Source organism: Cupressus sempervirens, chromosome 4, assembly GCF_028749045.1.
Source record: "Cupressus sempervirens isolate cs-2001-9-10 chromosome 4, ASM2874904v1, whole genome shotgun sequence".
Taxonomy (NCBI): domain Eukaryota; kingdom Viridiplantae; phylum Streptophyta; class Pinopsida; order Cupressales; family Cupressaceae; genus Cupressus; species Cupressus sempervirens.
In genome coordinates this window covers 330992112-331014119 of record NC_143121.1, presented here as the reverse complement: position 1 = coordinate 331014119, position 22008 = coordinate 330992112, and the positions used below count along the sequence as shown (strand labels likewise).

Genomic DNA, 22008 nt, shown 5'->3' with positions numbered 1-22008 from the left:
CAAGCTGCAAGCTCACTAGCACCAATTAAGTTGGACAGCTTTGAAGAAATTTAGGGTCGAGTTAGCATCGGTCCCATCAGTACTAGTAAATGTCAAGAACTTCTAGGTGTTTGAAGATGATAGACATATCCTCAAATTCTTGACCAATATAGATGTCTTCACAACACAAATCATTGATGGTGAAGTGGATGAAGAAGTAGAGATTGATTTAGAAGGAATTATGAGCTTGAAGACAAATACAATTCCAAAGGGAATGATTGAGTTAGAAAGAATATTGACATGGACAAATTCAACAAAGTGCAATATCAACCCATAGGGGGTGATGAATGCGAAAAGGTAAATTTGGGAACAGATGATTGTCCCAAAATAGTTCATATTGGGAAAGTTTGCACACCTAAGGAAAAGGTGGATATTCCGAGTTTGATGAAGGAAGTCCTAGATGTAATTGCTTGGGGATATGAAGATTTGAAAACATATGATCCTTCCATCATCACACATACAATTCCATTGAAAGAAGTAAGCCATTCAGGCAGCGACAAAGGCCGGTCAATCCTTTGTTAGAACCATTGATATTCCAAGAAGTAAAGAAGCTGCTAAATGCGCGAATCATCTTCCTTGTGAGGCATTCAACATGGGTTGCCAATCTTGTCCCAATTAGGAAGAAAAACAAAGAAATAAGGTTATGTGTCGATTTCAAGAATTTGAACAGAGCATCAGAAAAAGGATAATTATCCATTGCTATCACTAGATGAGGTCTTGCAAATGGAGCATAGATGATGTCATTTATGGATGGATATTCGGGGTACAATCAAGTGATTGTTGAAGAAGAAGATAGATTGAAGATAGCTTTCATCACAGAGTGGGGAACATTTGCATACAAGAGGATACCTTTCGGCTTGATCAACATAGGCGCAACATTATATGTGGTCCTATCTTTTCTATCTAATTGCAAGATTGTATGAAAATCCTGGACTTGAGGCCTTTGGAGTAATTGGCAATGGGTCGGGGCAATGTTTGGTGCGTGAGTGTTATCCACAACTTTGTTTGCACAACACCAAAGATTATAAGATGTTTTGTGATGCCTTTGCCATGAAGACACTAAGGGTATTACAAGGGACACCTGCTAAGAGGCTCTCATTGGAAACATAAGCAAAAGTTAAGAGTATGGGAGTTGGTTCGTCCAATTTCCTTAATTCACTTATATTAGAGTAGTAGGAAGCACAATTTGTCCCAAGAGACTTCCAAGGTACCCACCCGACAAGGTAGTTTTGATGGAGTTGGCTAGACAACTTGAGCATTATGATAAAATAATGAAACTTAATGGTGAGACAGGGATTACCTTCTCGTTTGGAATTGGCAATGATAGTTGGCCCAATCCTGTCACCTTTGTAGTTGCGGAGAAAGAATTAGAATGGTATCATCTAGGATGGTATAGAGCAAGGAAAGGATTCGATCCTAATGGTCTTATCAATGCATCTCACGGAAATACATTTAAACATGTTACTACTATAGAATATTTTTGGGCCAATGCCCAAGATGACTTTCATGTGAGAAAGTTAGTTTTTGTCAGTGAACATGATGAGAGCAATTAGATGGAGAGGCCTTGATATTCTCGATCAACTAGAAGATGATGATATTAGTGGATGTTTGATAGGGATCTATAACTAAGCCACTAGCATCCTAGCAGCTTGTTAGGAAGCCTTGCATGGTAAACTAGTCTTTTCCCTTGAATCATTGCATCTATAGAGTTAGAACCTCTGGTTAGCTTTCATTAGATTTGATCCCCATCCATTTGCTAATCTTTCCATTCATAGGAGTAGGAGTAGGGCACTGAGTAGTTCAGTATTTGGAGCTTTGAGGAAGGAAGTAAGGAGAAACATGATTGGTAAACACACCCTCATCGTCACCACCAACAACATTATTTGGCACTCGTATATTTTACAAACCTAGCATCATCACCATCATCCCAAAACCCAAATTATCCTTGAATGAACAACACAAGGCCGCCTATGTGATTACTAGGAAATCACATCGATAATTGAGTTAGTATCCACAGGTGTAAGGATGCCTTCCGACCTGATCAACGCAGGTGCAACATTTTAAAGAGCCATGGATTATGCTTTCAAGGACTCAAAAGACAAGTGCATTATCATTTACATGGATGACATAACAGTATTTTTAAAGAATAGAGAAGATCACATTTTGGATTTGAGGAAAGTTTTAATGAGATGTAGAAGGTTCGGAGTTTCTTTGAATCCGAAGAAATGTATGTTTGCAGTCACCAAGGGGAAACTTTTGGGACATGTAATTTGAGAATGGGGTATCATGATAGATCCAAAGAGAGTGGAGGCAATTTCCAAACTTGGCGTACTAGCTAGCAAGAAAGAACTCAAATCATTCTTTGGAAAGATCAACTTCGTGAGAAAGTTCATATCCGTATTCGCTGAGATTGTAAAGCCGATGAATGACATGTTAAAGAAAGATGCAAAGATGGATTGGACTCCAGCAGCAAAGAAGGCATTTGAAGAAATAAAGTAGGCTATCATTAATGCACCAGTTCTAGTAAGCCCAGATTATAAGAGACCATTTAATATGTATTCTTTCGCCTCTGATCACGTGTGTGCGACCATTTTAACAGAAAAGAATAGGTAGACGAAGAGCATCTGATAGCGTTCATGAGTGCACCTTTTAGGGAAACCGAATTAAATTGTCCAAATGTGGAAAAACAAGCTTATGCCTTGGTGAAGGCGATGGAGAAGTTTAGGCATTACATCTTGAGAAGCAAAGTACATGCAGTTGTGCCTGACATTGCAATGAAGACTGTTTTAATGCAAAACGAACTTGGAGAAAGAAGAGGCAAGTGGGTCGCCACTATCCAAGAGTATGAGATAGAAATTCAACAGATGAAATTGGTCAGAGGACAACAATTGACGCAGACCGTGGCATCAGAGGGACCTAGACTTGTGCAACAAGTTTATGAATTAGAGGATGTGCACCCCAATGAATGGTATCAAGACATAATCAAATATTTGTTAAATCACCGGTGCCCTTCACATTTGAATCTAGTACAAAAGCGAGCATTGAGATTCAAGAGCAAAAGATACATGTTGCAAGGAGTATTGTTATACAAGCAGAATCATGAGGGGATATATTTGGGATGTGTTGGAAAAGAAGCTAGAAACGTTTTGGAACAATTTTCATGATAAATGAGGAATAGGGCATGGATTGGATTTGGCTACGACACATTGGATACTGAGAACCGTATACTATTGGCCAACCTGGTTCAAAGATACGAGCATGTAAAGACTTGTCATGTTTGCCAGACATCGACAAAGAGAGAAAGAAATCCAACAATGCCTTTATGACCAATTATTGAGATGAGACCTTTCGCAATGTGGGGACTTGACTTTAAATCCACCTTTCTCGGCGCAACACGAGTATATTCTAACCGCAACTGACTACTGTACTTGGTGGTCAGAAGCTCAAGCTTTCAAGAATTGCACTACTGAGATTGTCATCAAATTTTTAGAGGAAAGAATCAGTACTAAGTTTGGGTGTCGTGCTTTTGTATGTGATAATGGTTCTGCTTTCATTTCTTTGAAATTTCATACGTGGGCATTCGACCACGTGATCATTTTAAAATTTTCATCAGGTTACTATCCCCAGGGGAATGGCCTAGCAAAATCTACAAACAAGAACCTTTTGATTGTGATCGGAAAACTTTTAGATAGGAACCTAAAAGATTGGCACACACAATTGAGATACACTTTGTGGGTAGATAGAACAAGAGTTAAAAAGTCCATAGGAATCAGTCCTTATCATTTGGTTTATGGACAAGACCTTGTAGTCCCAATTCGATTGAAAATTCCAACTTTAAGGTTCATACATGAGTACTATGATGAGAACGAAGGCAAAGTCCAAGTTAGGTTGGCTCAATTGATGCAGCTAGATGAAAAAAGAGACGAAACCCTAGAAAAATTTGCAAAACATCAAGGGGTAGTAAAGCATTGGTTTGACAGAAAAGCGCAAAACAAGACCTTCAGGATCTCTGACTTGGTCTTATATTGGGACAAAGCCCATGAAAAGAAAGGACAACATGATAAATTTGACAAACTATGGAAGTGTCCTTTCTAGATTTAATAAATTACTGGGGATAATGCGTCTAGACTTAAGACACTCACTAGTGAGGACATCCCACTGCCAATCAATGGGCAATTCCTCAAGCATTATTTCCAAGCCTAGGACTCCGTCTGGAGCCCTTTTTTGTACATAGTTTAGGTTTGCTTTCGGTTAGTAGTTAGTTTGCTTTCCATTCTTTAGAGTAGAGTTTGTTTTGGACCATTTGGCCCAAAGGTTAAAGTAGTTTCCCTTTCAATTGGTTAGAGTAGTTTTCTTTTAGTTGTTTAGTTTAGGCGTTGTGAGGGAGCTCAATTTGATTTGCATCAAGTCATTTGACTTAGGATCTTTTAGCTTCCCTTAGTTGGAGAACAGTTTTTGTTTTGGGCCTTTGCAAGAAGTGCAAAGGGGGTCCATGTTGTCATGTGGTAGATTTTACATTTTTGGTGACAAAACGGAATTTGTCTTATTCATTTCTTGATTACATTTGGCAAGGTTTAGAGATTAAAGGATGTTCTTAATCGTTAGTATATGGTAGGACTTGTACTAAATTTGGGGTCAAACTTGACAAAGGTTCCTAAGTTATCTTTTGACATGGTTACAACATTCTAGTCACACTTAATTGCTCTGAGTTCTTGGTGTTTTGAAGTGAAATTGGACTTAGTAAAATCATACACTTGCTTCAGTGCCACTATGGTCTTCCAAACCCTTAGCAAGCTTCATTGCCTGCAAGCTAAACAAAAGATTGAAAAGAAAAAAAAAAGGAGAGAAATATCATGAGAAAAGAGAAAAGATAGTATTAAAGTGAAAAGAAAGATGAAATTTGGTTCAAGGGTGTGCAATCATCTCTATCGGTGCTATAAAAAGAATCACTAAAGGTAGAATCGTGATTGTGGTGCCACAACGATAACTCTGTCGGGGCTATAGATGCCTGATTGACAGCGGGGCTCTATCCAGGTTGCTTTTGAAGTAAGGATATTATAATAGCTGAGTTCAATGGATCTGAGAGATTATCAAGTTCTTGTTGAGTGGGGAATATATCGTTTGCACACACATGAGTAACTTATGGTCAGGATGCTAAGTATCAAATTGAGAGTTCTTTCCCTTGTTGAGTGCTCGTCCTTAAGTAAATTTTCGGATAAGCCATCCTGAAATTTTTGTTCTAAGTTATTTTATTCTTGAAGCGTTCAGGAACATTTCACCAGTGGTCTCGCCAGGTGTTCTGGGGTTTTCACATCATCGCCCCAAAAATTTTGGGGTCCCCCTTTTTTGGGTCCTCTTTGTTATTAACAAAATCTGATATTACTGATAAAAAAAGAGATGCATCATGAGATGATTGATATGTTATTATCCTAGAACTAAATAGAGCAAAGTTGAAGGCTACACTACTCCGTGAATACCATACTTGTATCAACATTTACTGTAGACATGGAGCCACATCAAATACATTTGAATTCTATATCTTAAATATATTGGACCAAATCCAACTAAAGCATAATGTCCCCACTTTTGAGTTGAGCCAAATTAGAGGAGCTCGAATCTATTTTTATCCCTTGTAGGCTGAAGGGAGGATTTGTAGCAAAATAATAGAATTATAATTTTTTAAGTTATCCAAAAGGTACCTTACGACATAAGTTTGCTGGAAACAATTAATCTATTTTATTAAATGGAGCCAAAAAAAATAACATCATAAAGTGAAAAATGGATGAATATTAAAAAAAAGTATTTTGTAGTGTTGGAGGGAAAAAGCATAAAAATCTATGTTACCATAGTTTTTCAGATAGATTTTCTTTTACAAAAGTACGAAATGGTAAGCGATGACAATAGCGACAGCTATATAAAAAATAAGAAAGATTTATTTTTATTTTTATTTTTTTGATTGGTAATAGGCCCCAAGCCTTGATTAGTTATTACTATTTTATTGTAATTAATTATTATTACGTGTTAAGCTCGAATAGACTCGAACCCAAGACCTCCCATATAAGAGGCTCACAAGTTACCATTGTGTTGTATGCTCTTGCCTAAAGTAGGGAAGATTTAAAATATATATGGAAATTTTAAATTTTCACGTGAAAACATGAATAATGCCTATTTATATACATTATTTAACTTTTTGTTTTTATTATCGGTAAAAGGCCAGAGCCATATTAATTTTATTAATATAAAAAATTACACTATCTTCGTTCAAATGGGCACTGGTAGGAAAGAACATAGAAGAAATCCTCTAGTCTAGCCCGGGACATAAGTCCTTAACACAATTACAAGATTAAAAGGGTTTCATTTCCCAGTTTACAGTCATAAGTGCTTGGGACATTCCCCAATAATGTTACAAAATAGGATTACAAGGAAAACTGCACCTTTTTTCGGGTGTATTACATAAATATGAAAATCTTCCTTATATCCAACCTTCTTAGTATCCTTTCTAAATAGAGATTCCCAGCATAGCCTGTACAACATATCCTGATCAAGATCAAGGTTAGCTTGATTAAATGATATAATCATTAAGCCTTTATTGGGATACTTATAGACTTCTCCTCAACTAATTTGCTGCTATAACATAATGATTACAAAATGTGTCAATCACCTTAGAAGTACAAAGCAATACTAGGAGCGATACGAAAGGGTCAAGAAGGAAAATGAGAACGACTGAATATTTTTAACAATCTATAATAGATTTGAAATCAAGAGGCTTATTCGATTAAAGTTCCAAAGGGGAGTTCAAACACTGATGATTGATATGGTATTCGAAGAAGAGATATAAGACACTACATATTCCTAGACAAGGGATAATAGATAATAATGATTATTATGTTAACGAGAAGGAAAAAAATCCTAAAAGAGAAAGGGTTCTACCCTTAAGACATTATACTTGAACATCAACCAATAATGATCATGTTTGCTTCTAACCCCTGATTAGCTAAGTGATCAGCCTCTGGTTAGCCACATAATGTCTAATGTTACGAAGGAAAAAAATTGATTGTTGCAATAGATTGTCCAATTTCCAATTGAGAGTAATGCCTTTCTTTATGGCATTAATAACTATAGAGGACTCCTTCGATTTCTAAGTTCCCAATCTTATGCCTATTACATTCTTTCAAACCTTCCAAAAGAGCTTGGGATTTTGCAATATTATTGGTTGTGACCCTAATCGATTTTGCAATAGAAGAAATTCTAGTCCCTTCCCAATTCTAAATGCAACATCCTATGCTTGTCGGCCTCAAGTTACCTCTAGAGGCGTCATCGAAGTTGAGGTTACCCCGTGTTACCTCTAGAGGCCTCCACTCACACTTCTTTCCTTTGGCATAGTGGCTTTGACATTATCCTTTAAATTGGGTAACATTAAGCCTTCCCACTTATTACGCATTCTATCATCCTTGGTGGTAAATTGATACGCACCCTTCTGAAGCCTTAGGAATCTATTTACTATTTCGACAATGCCTACTTCTAATTTGACCAAGAATTGAGATAACTCCGTTGATTTGTCTTTGAAAAATTGTCGGTTTCTTTCTTTCCAGATCTCCCATATGAGGAATGGGGGAGTTGCAGACCAAAGACATCCATAAGAGTCTTTAAGAGGGAGTTTGGGCCAACTTAGGAAGAGGTCAGCCAGATTATTGGGGAGGGCTGAATGCCATCCTAACTTATTTAATAGCCAGGTCTAGCAATGGGAGGAGAGTTCACAGTTAAGAAGAACATGATCAAGAGTCTCAGAATCCTTTTTGCATAGGGCCCATCTTGATGGGAGACAACTTTTCCCCCAACACAAATCAACAGGGATCTTGGATATAGGGAATTCATTGGAGTTATATAGAATCTCATATCCAAACTTCATGGAGTACATTCCAGATTGGGAACCATTCCAGATTATCTTATCCTATCTATGATTAAGAACTACTCTTCTAGAGTCTACAATCTCCCTAAGTCTATCCCTGAAATTGTTAGGTATGTCATAATTCCAATCTAATTTCCACCAAAAGTCTAGCTGGTTAGTCTCAGAGATGATCAAGTAATCTGTCACATACACACCTATATGTATACCTTATCCCATGTAAATAGAGCTTGTTATTTTTATCATTCGACCCTTGCCAAAAGAAGGTTTTCAGCCTTTTTGTAGATGGGATAAGGGATCACCATGAAGATCTAGGCAAGCCATCTTCAAAATGGGAATGACCATCAAAACTGATTTTAGCATAGTAAGTCGACTTGCTAAGGATAGCCACTTATACTTCCATGAAGTAATCTTTTGATCCACCTATTTGAATGTATCCTCCTAAACTCCCCCCTGCCTAGAAGGAGAGGTAGGGGGATGCCTAGATATTTATTTGGGAATTGGCCTTTGGTAAACCCCAAGACATCTAGGATTTCTTGTTCTAGTGTAGCTGGGGTGTTAAGAAAGAAGACCGTTGTTTTCTCTCTATTTATCAATTGACTCGACACATGAGCATATTTGCCCAGTATCCTATCAAAACTCCTTGCTTCCTTTACTGAAGCCTCCCCATACAACATATTGTTGTCTACAAATTGTTGGTGAGTGGTGTGTTCCATTTTTGAGGTGATTTTAATGCCTTTAATACTTTCTTCAATTCTAGCTTGATTCAGGGATTTACACAAAGCTTATGCCATAAAGATAAAGAGAAATGGTGATAAGGGATCCCCTTATTGGAGACCCCAAGAGATATCAAAGAAGCCTTCCAGAGTTCCATTGACTAGAATCAAGATTTTGGGGGTTGAAATACATTAAAAAACTAGGTTAATGCATTGTTTAGCGAAACCAAAAGCTGTAAGAACATCTAAGACATTTACATAAAAAGGACCAGCTAACTTTGTCGTAGGCTTTTTTGACATCCAGTTTTATTAGAAAGGATTTTTCTTTGTTATGATGGACAGAATGAATTGCTTCTTTGGCTATAATGACCTCGTCTAAAATAGATCTTTTTGGGACAAAACCGGTTTGTTCATGTGATATAATGAATGGTTATACAGATTTGAGTCTATTTGCAACAACTTTCATGAAGAGTTTGTAGATTGTGTTGCAAAGAGCAATGGGTCTGAAGTCATCTAAATAGGACACATTTTCTTTTTTCGGTATAACTGCTAAAAACATATGATTTAATTTTCTTAGTAGTCTGCCAGAGTTCCTAATGTTCTCCAAAACTTCCACTATTTCATCACCCAAGAAATGCCAAAATTTCTGGTAAATGAGGGCAGGGAACATATCCAGTCCTGGAGCTTTATCAAGATTAAATTGATTGAAAGTGCTTGCCACCTAATCTTTAGATATTTTCTTTAAGTCCTTATTTTGTTCCTGGGAAATTAACATTGGGATGCTGTTTAAGATCCTATTACCCTGAAGATAAGGCTTCCCTTCAATATTTAATTTTGTTGTACTGTCTCCTAATTTTCATATTATAATGAAAAAAGTTGGTGTTTCTATCTCCAACAGAAAGGGGTTCTCTTATGACTAGCGTAACCTAGACATTCTAAAAAGATCACATAATGATCCGATTTGGAAATTGGCACGATTTGGGAACTTACTTTGAATTTATATTCGTGGAAGTTTCCCTTAAAGAAGAATCTATCTAATTTCTCCTTAATACTACAAAAACCTAGCCTCCTATTTGTCCAGGTAAAGATTCTGTTTGAACTAAGAATGTAATGTCCCCTTCTCCGCACTAGGCCTTACTGGCACCTTGTTGGTCTTTCCATCCGGATAGGCTAACGGCATTAATCGTGAGGATGCCAGCCAATCATAGGAGCTTATTTGGTTTCGTTGGGTAAATATTTAAGTGGAGGAGCTTTTCTGTAGTTAAGTCATTTTATTTTGTAAAGTGGATTTATAAAGTTACTTTAGGACTTAAAGTCATTTTATAACAAAAGTAACTTAAGTGACTAGAAGATGAAAATGGCTTTTATCCCACATTGCCTAGTTGTTTGTACTTCCCCTCATATCGGGGTTATAAAAGCAATGAGCTTCCTTGGGATTAGGACCACGAAAATGCATCCATATATTGAAAGATAAATTTGGTTGCTTAAATGTGAGTGGTTGTTCTTGAGGATGAAACCCCTTGGGGCAATAGAGAAGTTGGACGTAGCCCCGACATCTTGTTGAAGTTTTCATTCATAACTCAAACGTGGACTTTTAGTAGTGATCTTTTGTAACTGTGGAATGTCATCCATCAGTCAGTGGTCTATTGAGTTTATACAGGGAGAGGATATTTTGAATAGTAGTTGAAGGCTGCAGGGTTAATCAGCAGGGTGAAAGTTGGAGGACGTTAAGGGTATCAGCACAGCAGAGAGGATTGTATTGAACACACCGATATACTGATATAACAGTCGGGTTAAAACGTGGAGGTTGGCGGAGCAAGTGTCTTACATTACTACCACAGGGAAGGGAAGATGAAGCAATTCGTCCTTCATGTGGGAAGGCTTGGATAGTCTGCGGGAAGCATACTGGAGTGGCAGACCCGTGTTGCACTAGCTACCATCGCAGGGGCATCAGTAGTCTCAATGACAGGCCGCCAGAGTACGAACTAACCAGACAGGATCATGTGAAGAGGTAGGCCAATCTCTGCAACACCAGGTACATTATTGTTTGGTCATACTTTGTCCATGTAAAACACTGAGTCTATAATGTCAGACCTGCATTAGTCATTACCGAATATTGCTGCGAAACACCCACTGTGTAATACAACTCGGGTAACTGACTGTTGGGATTTAGCATATAACAATCTTTAAATTTCTTTTGTGTAATCACATTATTGCATTGCTGTTCTGCCGTATTGTGGGGAAGCTCAAAAGAAAAGGTAAATCCGTTGGTCACCACTTCTAATAGTAAATTAAGTCAGATCAGTATTTGTTATTGCTGTACGGGCTTGGGTTCTTACAAAGAATTTCTAAGTTGTTTCTGTGGACCCATTACTTAAAAGCCGTCATTCTTTGGGAAGTTCTACCCAATCCCCCCTCCTCTTCAGATCCGAGGATAGCATTGAAAATCGCCCCAGATTATAAAGTTCTGTGTTGGCTGGACTGCCAAATACATCTCAATCTCAGACCACACTTCCAACTTGTCATGTAAATTATATAGACCATAAACATTTATACTACTGAGGTTAAGACCACTATTGAAGTTATAAAGTGTACCCCCAATCCATAATCTGCCTTTATCAAGGACTTCCACTCAGCTTTGTGGATTTCATATAATTCCTAATCCAGCAGAGGCCCCCCTGGCCGGTTGCCCCACTCTGTCCCACCACCTAATTTTTTCTTCCAGCCTTCTAAACTATCTTGATCTAACTTAGTCTCCTGAATGAAAAGAACATCAGCCACATTATTTTTAAGGGTATGCTTAATTAAGTGTGCTTTGTTTGCCCCTAACGTTCCATGATAAGAGCTTCATGGTCCCTTGGGAAGGCTCTTCCCCTTCCCAACATATATCGATGAAATCTTGACTAGAGGCTTCTGCATCTGTACATCTTAATTCTGATAACTGCTTCCTCTCTCTCTTTTTTGCCTTTTTAGCACAATCCATTTGAGGTGTGCCTTGGTCAAGAGATGCCACCTCAAGATCCGAGGACTTAGCCATATCATTTCCCAAGTCTGGACCCACTGATCGTGTCTCAGGTATACCTCCTAATATTGTATCCAAATTTATCACCTCTTCGAGTACAGTCCCTACTTTTGCGAGGCTAAGGTTTGGGGAGAGCAAATCTAAACAAGGAAGTTCCCCAAATTCTTTCAAATCCAACTCGTGCTTGCCTTCATTGTTATCAGCATTCTGTAAAGGAAGTATGGGGAGATCATTCCATTTAGACAGAGGAACATTGTTCTTGATGCACAAAAGTTCTTTATCGACTACTTCCCTTACTATCTCCACTTGGCTCTGCATTCCTACCATAGAAGCCTTGTATTTCGCGATGCTAATATCCTTTTTGCTATCTTCCTGCATGTTTGCTTCGGCTTGATCACTTTCTGATTGAATCGATTGAGGTTGTGCCACCATCTCTTCGGTTACAATTAAGACACTCTTGTCTTCATGACTATCCAGTTTATGGATTCTGATCCTTCTCCCTCCTATATAAGTTTCATCCCCCTGCTTATCATCAATCTCCCCTTCTTCTAACCCCAAGGAAGTAGGAATGGTATTCTCCTTTCATACAAATTTCCTTCCTCTTTTCTGAAGTTATTCTCCATCCCTGTTCGATTATCAGATTTCTCCCCTGCCTTGTTAGAGAGGTCTTCATCCTCCATAACTCAAACGTGGAGTTTGAGTAGTGATCTTTTGTAACTGTGGAATGTCACCCATTAGTCAGTGGTCTATTAAGGTTATACAGGGAGAGGATATTCTGAATATTAGTTGAAGGCCGCAGGGTAAGTCAGCAGGGTGAAAGTTGGAGGACGTTAAGGGTATCAACACATCAGAGAGAATTGTATTGAACATGCTGATATATTGATATAAGTTATAACAGTTGGGTTAAAACGTGGAGGTTGGCGGAGCGTCTTACATTACTACCGCAGAGAAGGGAAGATGAAGCAATTCGTCCTTTACGTGGGAAGGCTCGGATAGTCTGTGGGAAGCATACTGGAGTGGCAGACTCTAGTTGCACTAGCTACCATTGCAGAGGCATCAGTAGTCTCAACCACAGGCCACTAGGAGTACAAACTAACTGGACAGGATAGTGTGAAGAGGTAGGCCAAAGTCGGCAACATCAGGTGCATTATACACTTTGTTCATGTAAAACGCTGAGTCTATAATTTCAGACCTGCATTAGTGATTACTGAATATTGCTGCTAAACACCATTGTGTAATACAACTTGGGTAACTGACTATTGGGATTGGATGCGTTTATTAGCATGCGACAATCTTTGGATTTCTTTTGTGTAATCACACTATTGCATTGTTGTTCTGCCGTATTCTGGGGAAGTAAAAAAGAAAAGAAAAATCCGTTGGTCCCCACTTCTAATAATTAATTGAGTTAGATCCATATTTGTTATTGCTGTATGGGTTTGGGTTCTTACAGAGGTATCAGAGCCACAAGACTTGCCAACATAGCAGTATCTCATATTTCACATCTACATTATACAGCCATGTTTCTTGTTTGCTGCCATTTGTTAGTGCAAAACATTACCTCACTATCGCACCATACCATATTTGCATTCACCACTGCCATATGCATATCAGCCATTAATCACACTTATGGTGGGACACATCTCTTCCGCATGCCTTGTCATTTGACAAGCAACAATATTTGAAGGAATTCAAAGACATTTCTGGGAGGCATCAAATACATATTTTCTTTTATCCTCTTAGAAATGCTCTGTTTAGAGCCAACAGCCTAAACAGTTTTTATGGTTGCAAGCACATCAAGCCCCAACCAGAGACAGCACCATTGTTAACACAGAAGAACTCTATATATCAGACATGGCTTCAAGAATCATTGTATGTGTATAAAGATTACATCAGAAACAACACTACTATAGCTGTTATACATTTCATTGCATATGTTTAGGGATCATATAAGACAGCAGTTCAATCGCTATAAGTGATTACATCAGATTATCTTGCATATGCAGATTGCCATATCAGATATAGCAGAGATCATATTGTCAATACAACCATCATATTGCATATTCAAACTGCCGTACCAGATACAACAGTGACCATATTGTAAATATATTCATAAGATCAAAATCACTTTGGCGTACATAAAAGTTTAAAATAGTATAAATCAGAGAGCAATGATTGATATTGGTCTAAGCTGCCGGTTCGGATTCCGGTAAGGATGTGGGTTCGAGATTCGTGTTTGAAATTCTCCAATTTTTTTTGAGTTGGGTTCAGATTCGTTTTGGGTTTGTCTGTACAGGCATATATATGCCTTATATAAATATCTTGTTTAAAATAGTTTAACAGTATGAATAAAATAAAAACACTTAATGTTTTCTTAGTGAGTTAAAATTATGAATCAGATATTGAAAATGTATTTAGAAAAGCTTAAGTTAAACATATTAAATTGAAGTTTATATTAAAAAAGCTATTTAAATTCTAAAACTTTGAAACGTATTTTTTTAATTTTAATTTAAAAAACATAATGAGACAAAGAAAACCTTAAAATGCATAATATTTTTTTTACAGAATACAAAAACTGAAATAAACATTGCAAAGCCAAGTTGCAGGGTTGCGCTGCTGGAGTCGCAGTTTTGAGTTGGAAAGTTGCGTTGCTGGTGTTGCAGGCCCACAACACATGTTGGTGATGAAATGGCAAACCGTTCTGACTGTGTGTTTCAAAATGCAGTTTGTGTTTAGGTTTAAACATTAACTTCAATTGTTTTTCATAATTGTGTGTGTGTTTTTCAAACCAAAAAGCAAAATCGAAAAAGGTAGGAAAAACTATAAATATGTTATTAGGAAGTCCAAACCAGTCAAGTCGTTGCCCAGTTACTGCAAATTCATTCCAGGCTCGCACAGGCAAAAAAAAAAAAGTCGCTCAAATTCACATGGAAGTCGTCTAGGGTCCTGCATGATGAATTTGGACAGAATTTCTGAGTCTGCTGGTGCATTAGAACTGGTTTTGAATCAAACCAGAATTTCGAATGAATTGAACCCCGACTTCCACCCTCTGACCGAATGTGGTAACTTAGATATTGGTTAGTACTCTTGAATAACTTATTATAATCTTTAAATCATCTTTTGCATAAGTTAATACTGAGATCAAAACTGTGATTTGTAAGAAGTCTAGTTAATTGTCCCATAGTTCCAAGAAAGTTTGGAAGGAGTTATTACAATTGGTATCAGAGCTAAGTTTCCTGCCCTGTGAGGTTGATGAGTTAAAAATAACTCAAAACTTACCACTGAAAGATATCTAGACAGAGCTCAAGCAACAAGCGAACAATGGGTGAGTAAGGAGACCTTGGCAAGAAAATGGACTAGTTCTTTGCAGAAAAAACAGAGATTCAAAATAGATTGGCACAATTAATTATCATTTTAATCCACACCATGATAGATAATAAAATCCCTGAAAGCAATAATAATGGAGGGAGAAATGGACAAGAAGAGCAATGTCCAAAATGCAAGACAACCCCTTCCAACTGAAGACCTGGAATTCCCACCCTTTCTTCCCAATCGGAGCAATCTGAAGGGGAGAACCATCATTTATACATTTGCAAGAACAATTTAAACAAGATTGAATTGATAGTGGTTTCCAAACCGAAATGTCATTAAGGTAATATCTAGATTTGTGGATGGAACATTTACCTCAGAATTGAAATAGATAAGTTTATTTAGAATTAAAATCGAAAGTTGGAAAATTGAGCATTCCGTACTTTGATGGATCAACAAAAAATACAGAAAGGGCATGGGTACAGAAACTCGACAATTGAGTCCAATGACAAAAGAATAGGCTATCAAATATGCAACACTCCACTTGGATGGATAGCTCGGGAGTAGTGGTATCACGGGATGGTTACTAAGGGGCATTCCATAATCACTTCCTATGTAAATATCACAGAACAATTGATAGAAAGGTATGATAACAAAGACCCTGAATTGCATTTCAAAGAACTAACTCAAGTCAAACAGAGAGGTTCGGTCAAAGATTATATCATGGAATTTCTAATTGTTTCTGTTCTTGTCACCAACCTATTATAAAGATGCTTGGTTGTTCTCTTTATGAATGTGTTATTGGATCCTTTGAAAGGTTGGGTTGAGGCACTCAATCCTAACTCTCTGCAAGATGCCATCAAAAAGACCTGAGATATGGAGCCAGGATAAACCAAAAGAAAACCTTCATCTAAGGAGATATCATTTTCCAAGGAACCAGCTAATACAAATAGCAACAAGGTGACAAGACAAGAATTAAGGAGAAAACTCCGCTTTATGGGTAAAGAACCTTGGAAAATTGGACACCGATGCTTGGGGAAACCGAAGGGACAAATCCACTATATTGAGTTTAGTCCCATTAGTGAGAGGATGATGATATCAGTAGTGATGACAACGACTCTGATACAAACAGAAAATGACCCTTGGTTCCAAAGAAAAGTGGAACCTTATCCATCTTAGAAAGGTCCAAATAAAGGCATAAGGAGTTGGGGTGTCAATACTGAAAAATATTAGTTGTGTTTTCTTGGTTTACTGCATTTTCTAGGGAGGAATTAGTGAAAGAAAGAAATAAGCAATTTCAATGCCAAAAGATCATAAGTAGGAGATAAAGGAGTTGTGGATTTGAATCAACAACCAGCTGCCACAACCAAGTCATTTGAACATTCTAAGAACTCCTGTAATGTGGCTCTTATACAGTGTTTTCTGATTGTATCATTTGAGGTTTATTAAGTATTATTTAAACAATCATTTCAATGTTGAACTATGAATATTCTATTCATAAAAAAATAAAAAATCAAGTCAATCTTATTTGAAGTTTGGAATGTGAAACTAACAAAACAGGCTTCAAGGAAAACAAAGAAAATATCAGATCTAGTGTAAATTTTACAAAGAGAATACTTCAATGATAATAGAGCAAATTGCAGTGATTAGCTTCTGAATTAGATTGTGTTAGCATTTTAAATATCAACATTTTGAATCACTCTACGTGATCCATTTTGTTTTGCATCTCTTGATCTCTTTCATCCTAATGATGGATTACATAGTGTGATTCAAAACGTTGATGGTGAACAATGTTAACACAATCTAATACAGAAGCTAATCACTGTAATTGTAATGGATTGTGGAAATCTGATCCGTCTGATAGAGCGAATTTCCTGGCAACTGGGGGAAATACTTTTATGCTAAATTTTTTTGAGCAAATTGCAGGAATAAAAGTGACAGTGTGATCAAGTATTACCAAAGAGAAAGGAGAATGATCTGAATCAATAAAAAATTATTGCAAAACAACACATGGAGATTCCTAGGAGAGACAAAACTAATGGGTCACAACAATAGGGGTTCTGTAATGTTCTCATTTTCATGATTCTCTTATAGTGCAGTTGATGTTGGCTTGTGGGGGGGTTTCTGATGCACAAGTGAGTTCAAATGGATTAATGGAGATGAACGACACCTTCTGGAGTTATTTTAGACAACCTTGTTCAAGACTTTCTATTTTTAGTAGTGACCATTTTCAACGCTTACTCTTTATAGTAGGTTTCAATGTATCATAGATTGGGCCAGTTTGGTGTTTGGGAACAATTTTTTAGCAGTTGGGATGGCCACTATTTTCCCAGCAGTGATTAATATCATTCTTTTTTTTAGCTGGGTTAAAAGATATATATTTTGTTTTCTAGTTACCTAAGTTTCTTGTATTGTCATTTTATGACTTAAGTGATGTATACCCCTTGGCCTAGTAACAGAATGCTGTTTTATCCTAAGTAAGAGGAGAAAATAAATTTTTTTAAAAGAATGAGGCCTTAAAAATTTGGGAGACCAGAAAGGTGATTTGTTTTATCCCATAGGGATTGGTGAAGAGGGGGGAACCTCTTGAGAATGTTATAAAAGCAAACTTGTGAACTTCATTTGATATTCTTGATTGGAGAATTCAGATATTCCAGTTTTATTGGAGTTTTGTTGTTTAAGAGCTTAGGATAAAAAAATCTCTCTTTGCTAACAATCTCTATACAGGTGCAATACATAGTTTGGAGGTTAGTTTATTTGTAACGCCCAAATAATAATCATTTTGTTCCCAAGAAGACTTTATTATTGGCTTAAGTGATTTCACCAAAAGTGATTTGTGGTCTGCATATAACCAAATAAGGGTTAAACCCAAAGACTTTTAAGACTCCCTTTCTATTCATTGCAGGCACTTGAAGTTTTTGGTGATTTATTTTACGCTTACCAAAGTGCGAGCCACCTTTCAGTTGACAAATAATAAAAAATTTAGACGTTATTTTCTTATCATAGTGCGACCTCAATGAAATGTAGCAAAATGCGGAGGCAAATTACAGGCCATGATTTTGTTTGACATCAAATATGTTGAGCTAAAAAACCATAGGGCCGATGCATTTTCTAGGAGCCATAAATTATCATTTATTACTTAACTAGAAATTGATTGGAAGGAGTTGTTAGCTTAGTATGCCAAAGCTGCAGTAGCTGCAGGGCTGATTGAGTGTATTATTGGTTCCTCAAACAGGGATGAGAGATACCAAATGAAGCATGGTATTATCTTGTCAAAGGACAAAATTTTGGTGATATAAGAATCCAAGCCAAAACAGAGAATTATTGTAGCATTCCACAGTTCGCCATGCTGGATGTTTCAACACTTAAACAAGTCTGGAGAAGATGGAGATGGAAGGACCTAAAAGATAATTATTTGCAACATGTATGAGAATGTGAAGTCTGTCAAAGGATGAAACTTGAAACCACATTCCCAGGACTTCTTCAGTTCCTTGTATTTCTCAACAATAATGAGAATCTGTGCTAATGGGCTTCATTATATGCCTGTGTCAACTGGAGGGAAAAACTTGTATCTTCATGGTTGTGAATCATTTGACAAAGATTGCATGCTTCCCATTCCTAGCAAGTTCAAAGCTCCATAGGTAGCACTCAGCAGATGTTTTGTTCAAGGAGATCTTTCGATTGCATGGATGCTTCGTACTCAGAAACAGGGATTTGCACGCTTCATGAGTACCTTCTAACAACCTTTATTCAAGATGATAGCGACAGAATTGACACCAAGCATAAGTTATCCCCCTAGATGTATGGCTTAACAGACAGAGTGAGCAAATGGGTTCAGGAGCACTTGAGGAATTTTGCTTGGGTGCAGGATTAGTTTCTGCTTAATTTGTTTGAAATATAATTATTTAATGGTTTCAAGTTTATGAGGGCGAAGTAATTTGTAAACACATGTATGTGAACCATGTTAAATGTAAATATCAACACCTATTTTTTTGTATGAAAATCTTGAACAATACAACACTAACAGTTCTAACAACATGCTACCAAACATGCCTTTCCAAGTTATTTGTGACAGGATTTTAAATGTGCCGAATCCTCAAACACATAACCATATGTATTCATATTGAAAAAGATGCAACTTATTAAAGACACTATTTTCTTAAGTGTACTAACAGCTGTCAAACACTTCTCAACATCTCCAGAATATTCTGATATCAGAGATAATGAGGGAAAATCACAAGAAATTTATCTTAACTTTCTGTTTGAAGCTTATGCACTAGGCTAATTGCTAATAAGACCAATTGGGATAGGGTGAGAGGATCCCACTTTCATTGTGGCTATAACCACTTTTTCTGCATCATTATTTGCTGTAGTGCATATAGATATGTCCTTTATGCCACACAATAGATCTATGAAATAAGGAGATTGGTTTTATAGTAAATGCACTGATTAATGATAGAAGTTTATTACCCTGCAGCTGTGATGGATGTTAAAATTATCTTTTGTTCTTCGTCCAAACTTTTCAGATGTACAATGAAATAATTGTGGAAGTTGAAGCATATTATGGTGTATGTGTCAATATTAGTTATGTCACACGTCAATAATCTTTAAAAGTTTTCCTTTCACAAATTTCACCATTCTGCATTGTATTATAGGCTTTGCCATTTGGTGGAGTAAAAAGTAGTGGATTTGGAAGGTTTGCTGGCGTTGAAGGTCTCCGTGCATGTTGTCTCATAAAATCAGTTGTGGAAGATAGGTGGTGGCCATACATTAAGACCAAGATTCCAAAGCCACTCCAGGTACATGCAATAAGTTTTGGAATCTAACACAAACTCCTTCAGTGCTTTGCATTTTTTGTTTCATTTGTCTTACTGATATTGCTTGTTATGCTGAGTATTTTTTTATCAGTATCCTGTTGCAGAAAATGCTTTTGAGTTCCAGGAAGCTCTTGTTGAATTGCTATACGGTTTAAGCATTTGGGACAGGCTTAGAGGGCTGACTAATGTGATCAAACTTTTAAAACCAAATATTCCAGTTCCAACAACTGCAAAGAATCTATGAAGTGGTTTTAGAGTAACAAAACTATAGTGCTGTGGGTGGAATTTTTTCCAAATGCAATTTCTAGGAGAGCTTCAATACTGTTGGATTTCTACCATCTCTGAAAAATGTGTAGCTTACTTACAGTGTCGAAAATGATTCAGTTTTATACCCCAGATTTGATCAAAAAAGCTTGAGGTACTAGGAGCAGGGGTTGTTTCTGGAAGTGATTGGTTCTCCCTAGAGGTGTTCTTTCACTTCAAAGTAATGGTCTAGAGATTGAATGCTATTCCAGTGTTTGATCAAAGATAATAGAAATATAATGAGTTGTTAATGCAAGTGATTAGCTCTCCTGAGAGGAGTATTCTTTCCCTTTGAGGTAACATTATAGAGACTGAATGCTATTTGTGCTGAACAGAAAAATTTGTAATTGTAAGAAATGAAAATTGTCATTGAATAAGAGAGCCAAACTGAAGTTGGCATGTGTTACATTTACTTTTACAGGGGCTTTATAAACTGATTCCATTTTGTGCATTTCAAAGTCAATATTTTGGAGATTGTGGCCCAGGTTATTGAGCTGGCAAGATCTTGAAGCACAGTTTTGTTTCAATTGCAATTCTCAGTGCTAGAGTCAACACCTATTTTTGTTATTAATCAGGGTAAGTACAAGAAAGTTAGGCAGATGATTTGTAAGCGAACCTAGTTTGGATGTTGAAGTAAAGAAATTTGCATGGGAAACAAAAACCCAAAGAGAAATGTTTGTTGCTTGGAGAGTCAATACTTGATGCATTCTTCTCAGGTTTCAGGAAATCTCCATGTGATTGTGTATATATGTGCACTTAAAAGAGTCCATGGAGAAATGCCCACTCTATAGTGGTAAATGCCCATGGGAGGAAAAACTGTATGGCCAATTACAGTTTTTCAAAGGAAAACATTGGAGTGAGTTTTATTTCCTTTTTATCGTGTGGCTGAAATATCATGTATGAGCTGTGTCTTGAGTAGTTGCCCTAATAGTTCAAAATATAGTTATTGGCAACTTATCACCAACGGCAAAAAAATGATGCCAATAGTGGCATGTTGTGATGGTTAAGTTGTTGCGTTGTTATCCTTGCCATCAAGGTTCAAATATCATGGGGATGAGGTCCCCCGTTTGTGGCCTCACTGGTTCATAGATCCAGGTCAAAGAGTTTACCCCTCTAAAAAAAAAAAAAACGGGCAAAAAAATGATATCGACAAATATCAGAGATAAGTCAGGAACTTCTTGGGAAAATATCGAGAACTTAAAATATTGCTTAAATTTAATTAGAAATGCATTTATTTTGCAAAATTCAATAAGGAGATGCATCTTATGAGATGGCTGAGTAAACAAACCAAACAAGCTCATGTGTGTGTGTGTGCGCGCACGTGCAAATGTGGAATGCTTATGGCCCGTAGCCATAGTTTGAACTCTAAAGCAACTAAAAATAGCAAATTGTCTTTCTAGATTTATAAACAAATACAACTGTCAAGTACAATATCAAAATAGTCTGCATCTTCCTCTTCCCCTTCTTAGTAGCTCTAGTAAAAACTACTAGAATGAGAAGGCGTTAAGCCCTAGAAGTTTTTGTGATTGTGGTTGTGACTTGATCTCCATTGTGGATTTAGTTGGTGCTGACATTGGCAATCACTTCTCATCACTGGTATCCTCCTCACTCGTAGTGCCCGCATCCTCCTCATGAACGTCATACATTCTTGTCGTGAATCCACCATCGTCCATGGCTAGCCTCTCCAAATCGTAGATCACATCCTCTGTAAATAATGGAGGTTTTCTGTGATGTCCAATCTCAATAAAGGTCTATGTCATCCAAATCAAGTGGACTAGCTAGTGCTAACCAAACCTTCTAATGTGCAAATTAAGGTTGTATTGCATAAAGACAAGGTCATTGAGGCATTTATGTGCCATCTTGTTCCTCTACTTCGTGTGAATGACCTTGAGTAAGCTC

The 22008-nt window shown here is 37.1% G+C and overlaps 1 protein-coding gene across 1 annotated transcript in view; it reads left to right on the top strand.

Annotated features, from left to right (window-relative positions):
* Nucleotides 1–20560, top strand: part of ALDH22A1 (aldehyde dehydrogenase 22A1) — a 194195-nt gene extending 173635 nt beyond the window's left edge. The window contains exons 13-14 of the mRNA XM_089825110.1: nucleotides 19645–19788; nucleotides 19898–20560. Coding sequence (XP_089681236.1) covers nucleotides 19645–19788; nucleotides 19898–20050 — 297 coding nt within the window. The 3' untranslated portion in view covers nucleotides 20051–20560. The remainder of the gene's footprint in view (nucleotides 1–19644; nucleotides 19789–19897) is intronic.
* The last annotated feature ends 1448 nt before the right edge of the window (nucleotides 20561–22008 follow it).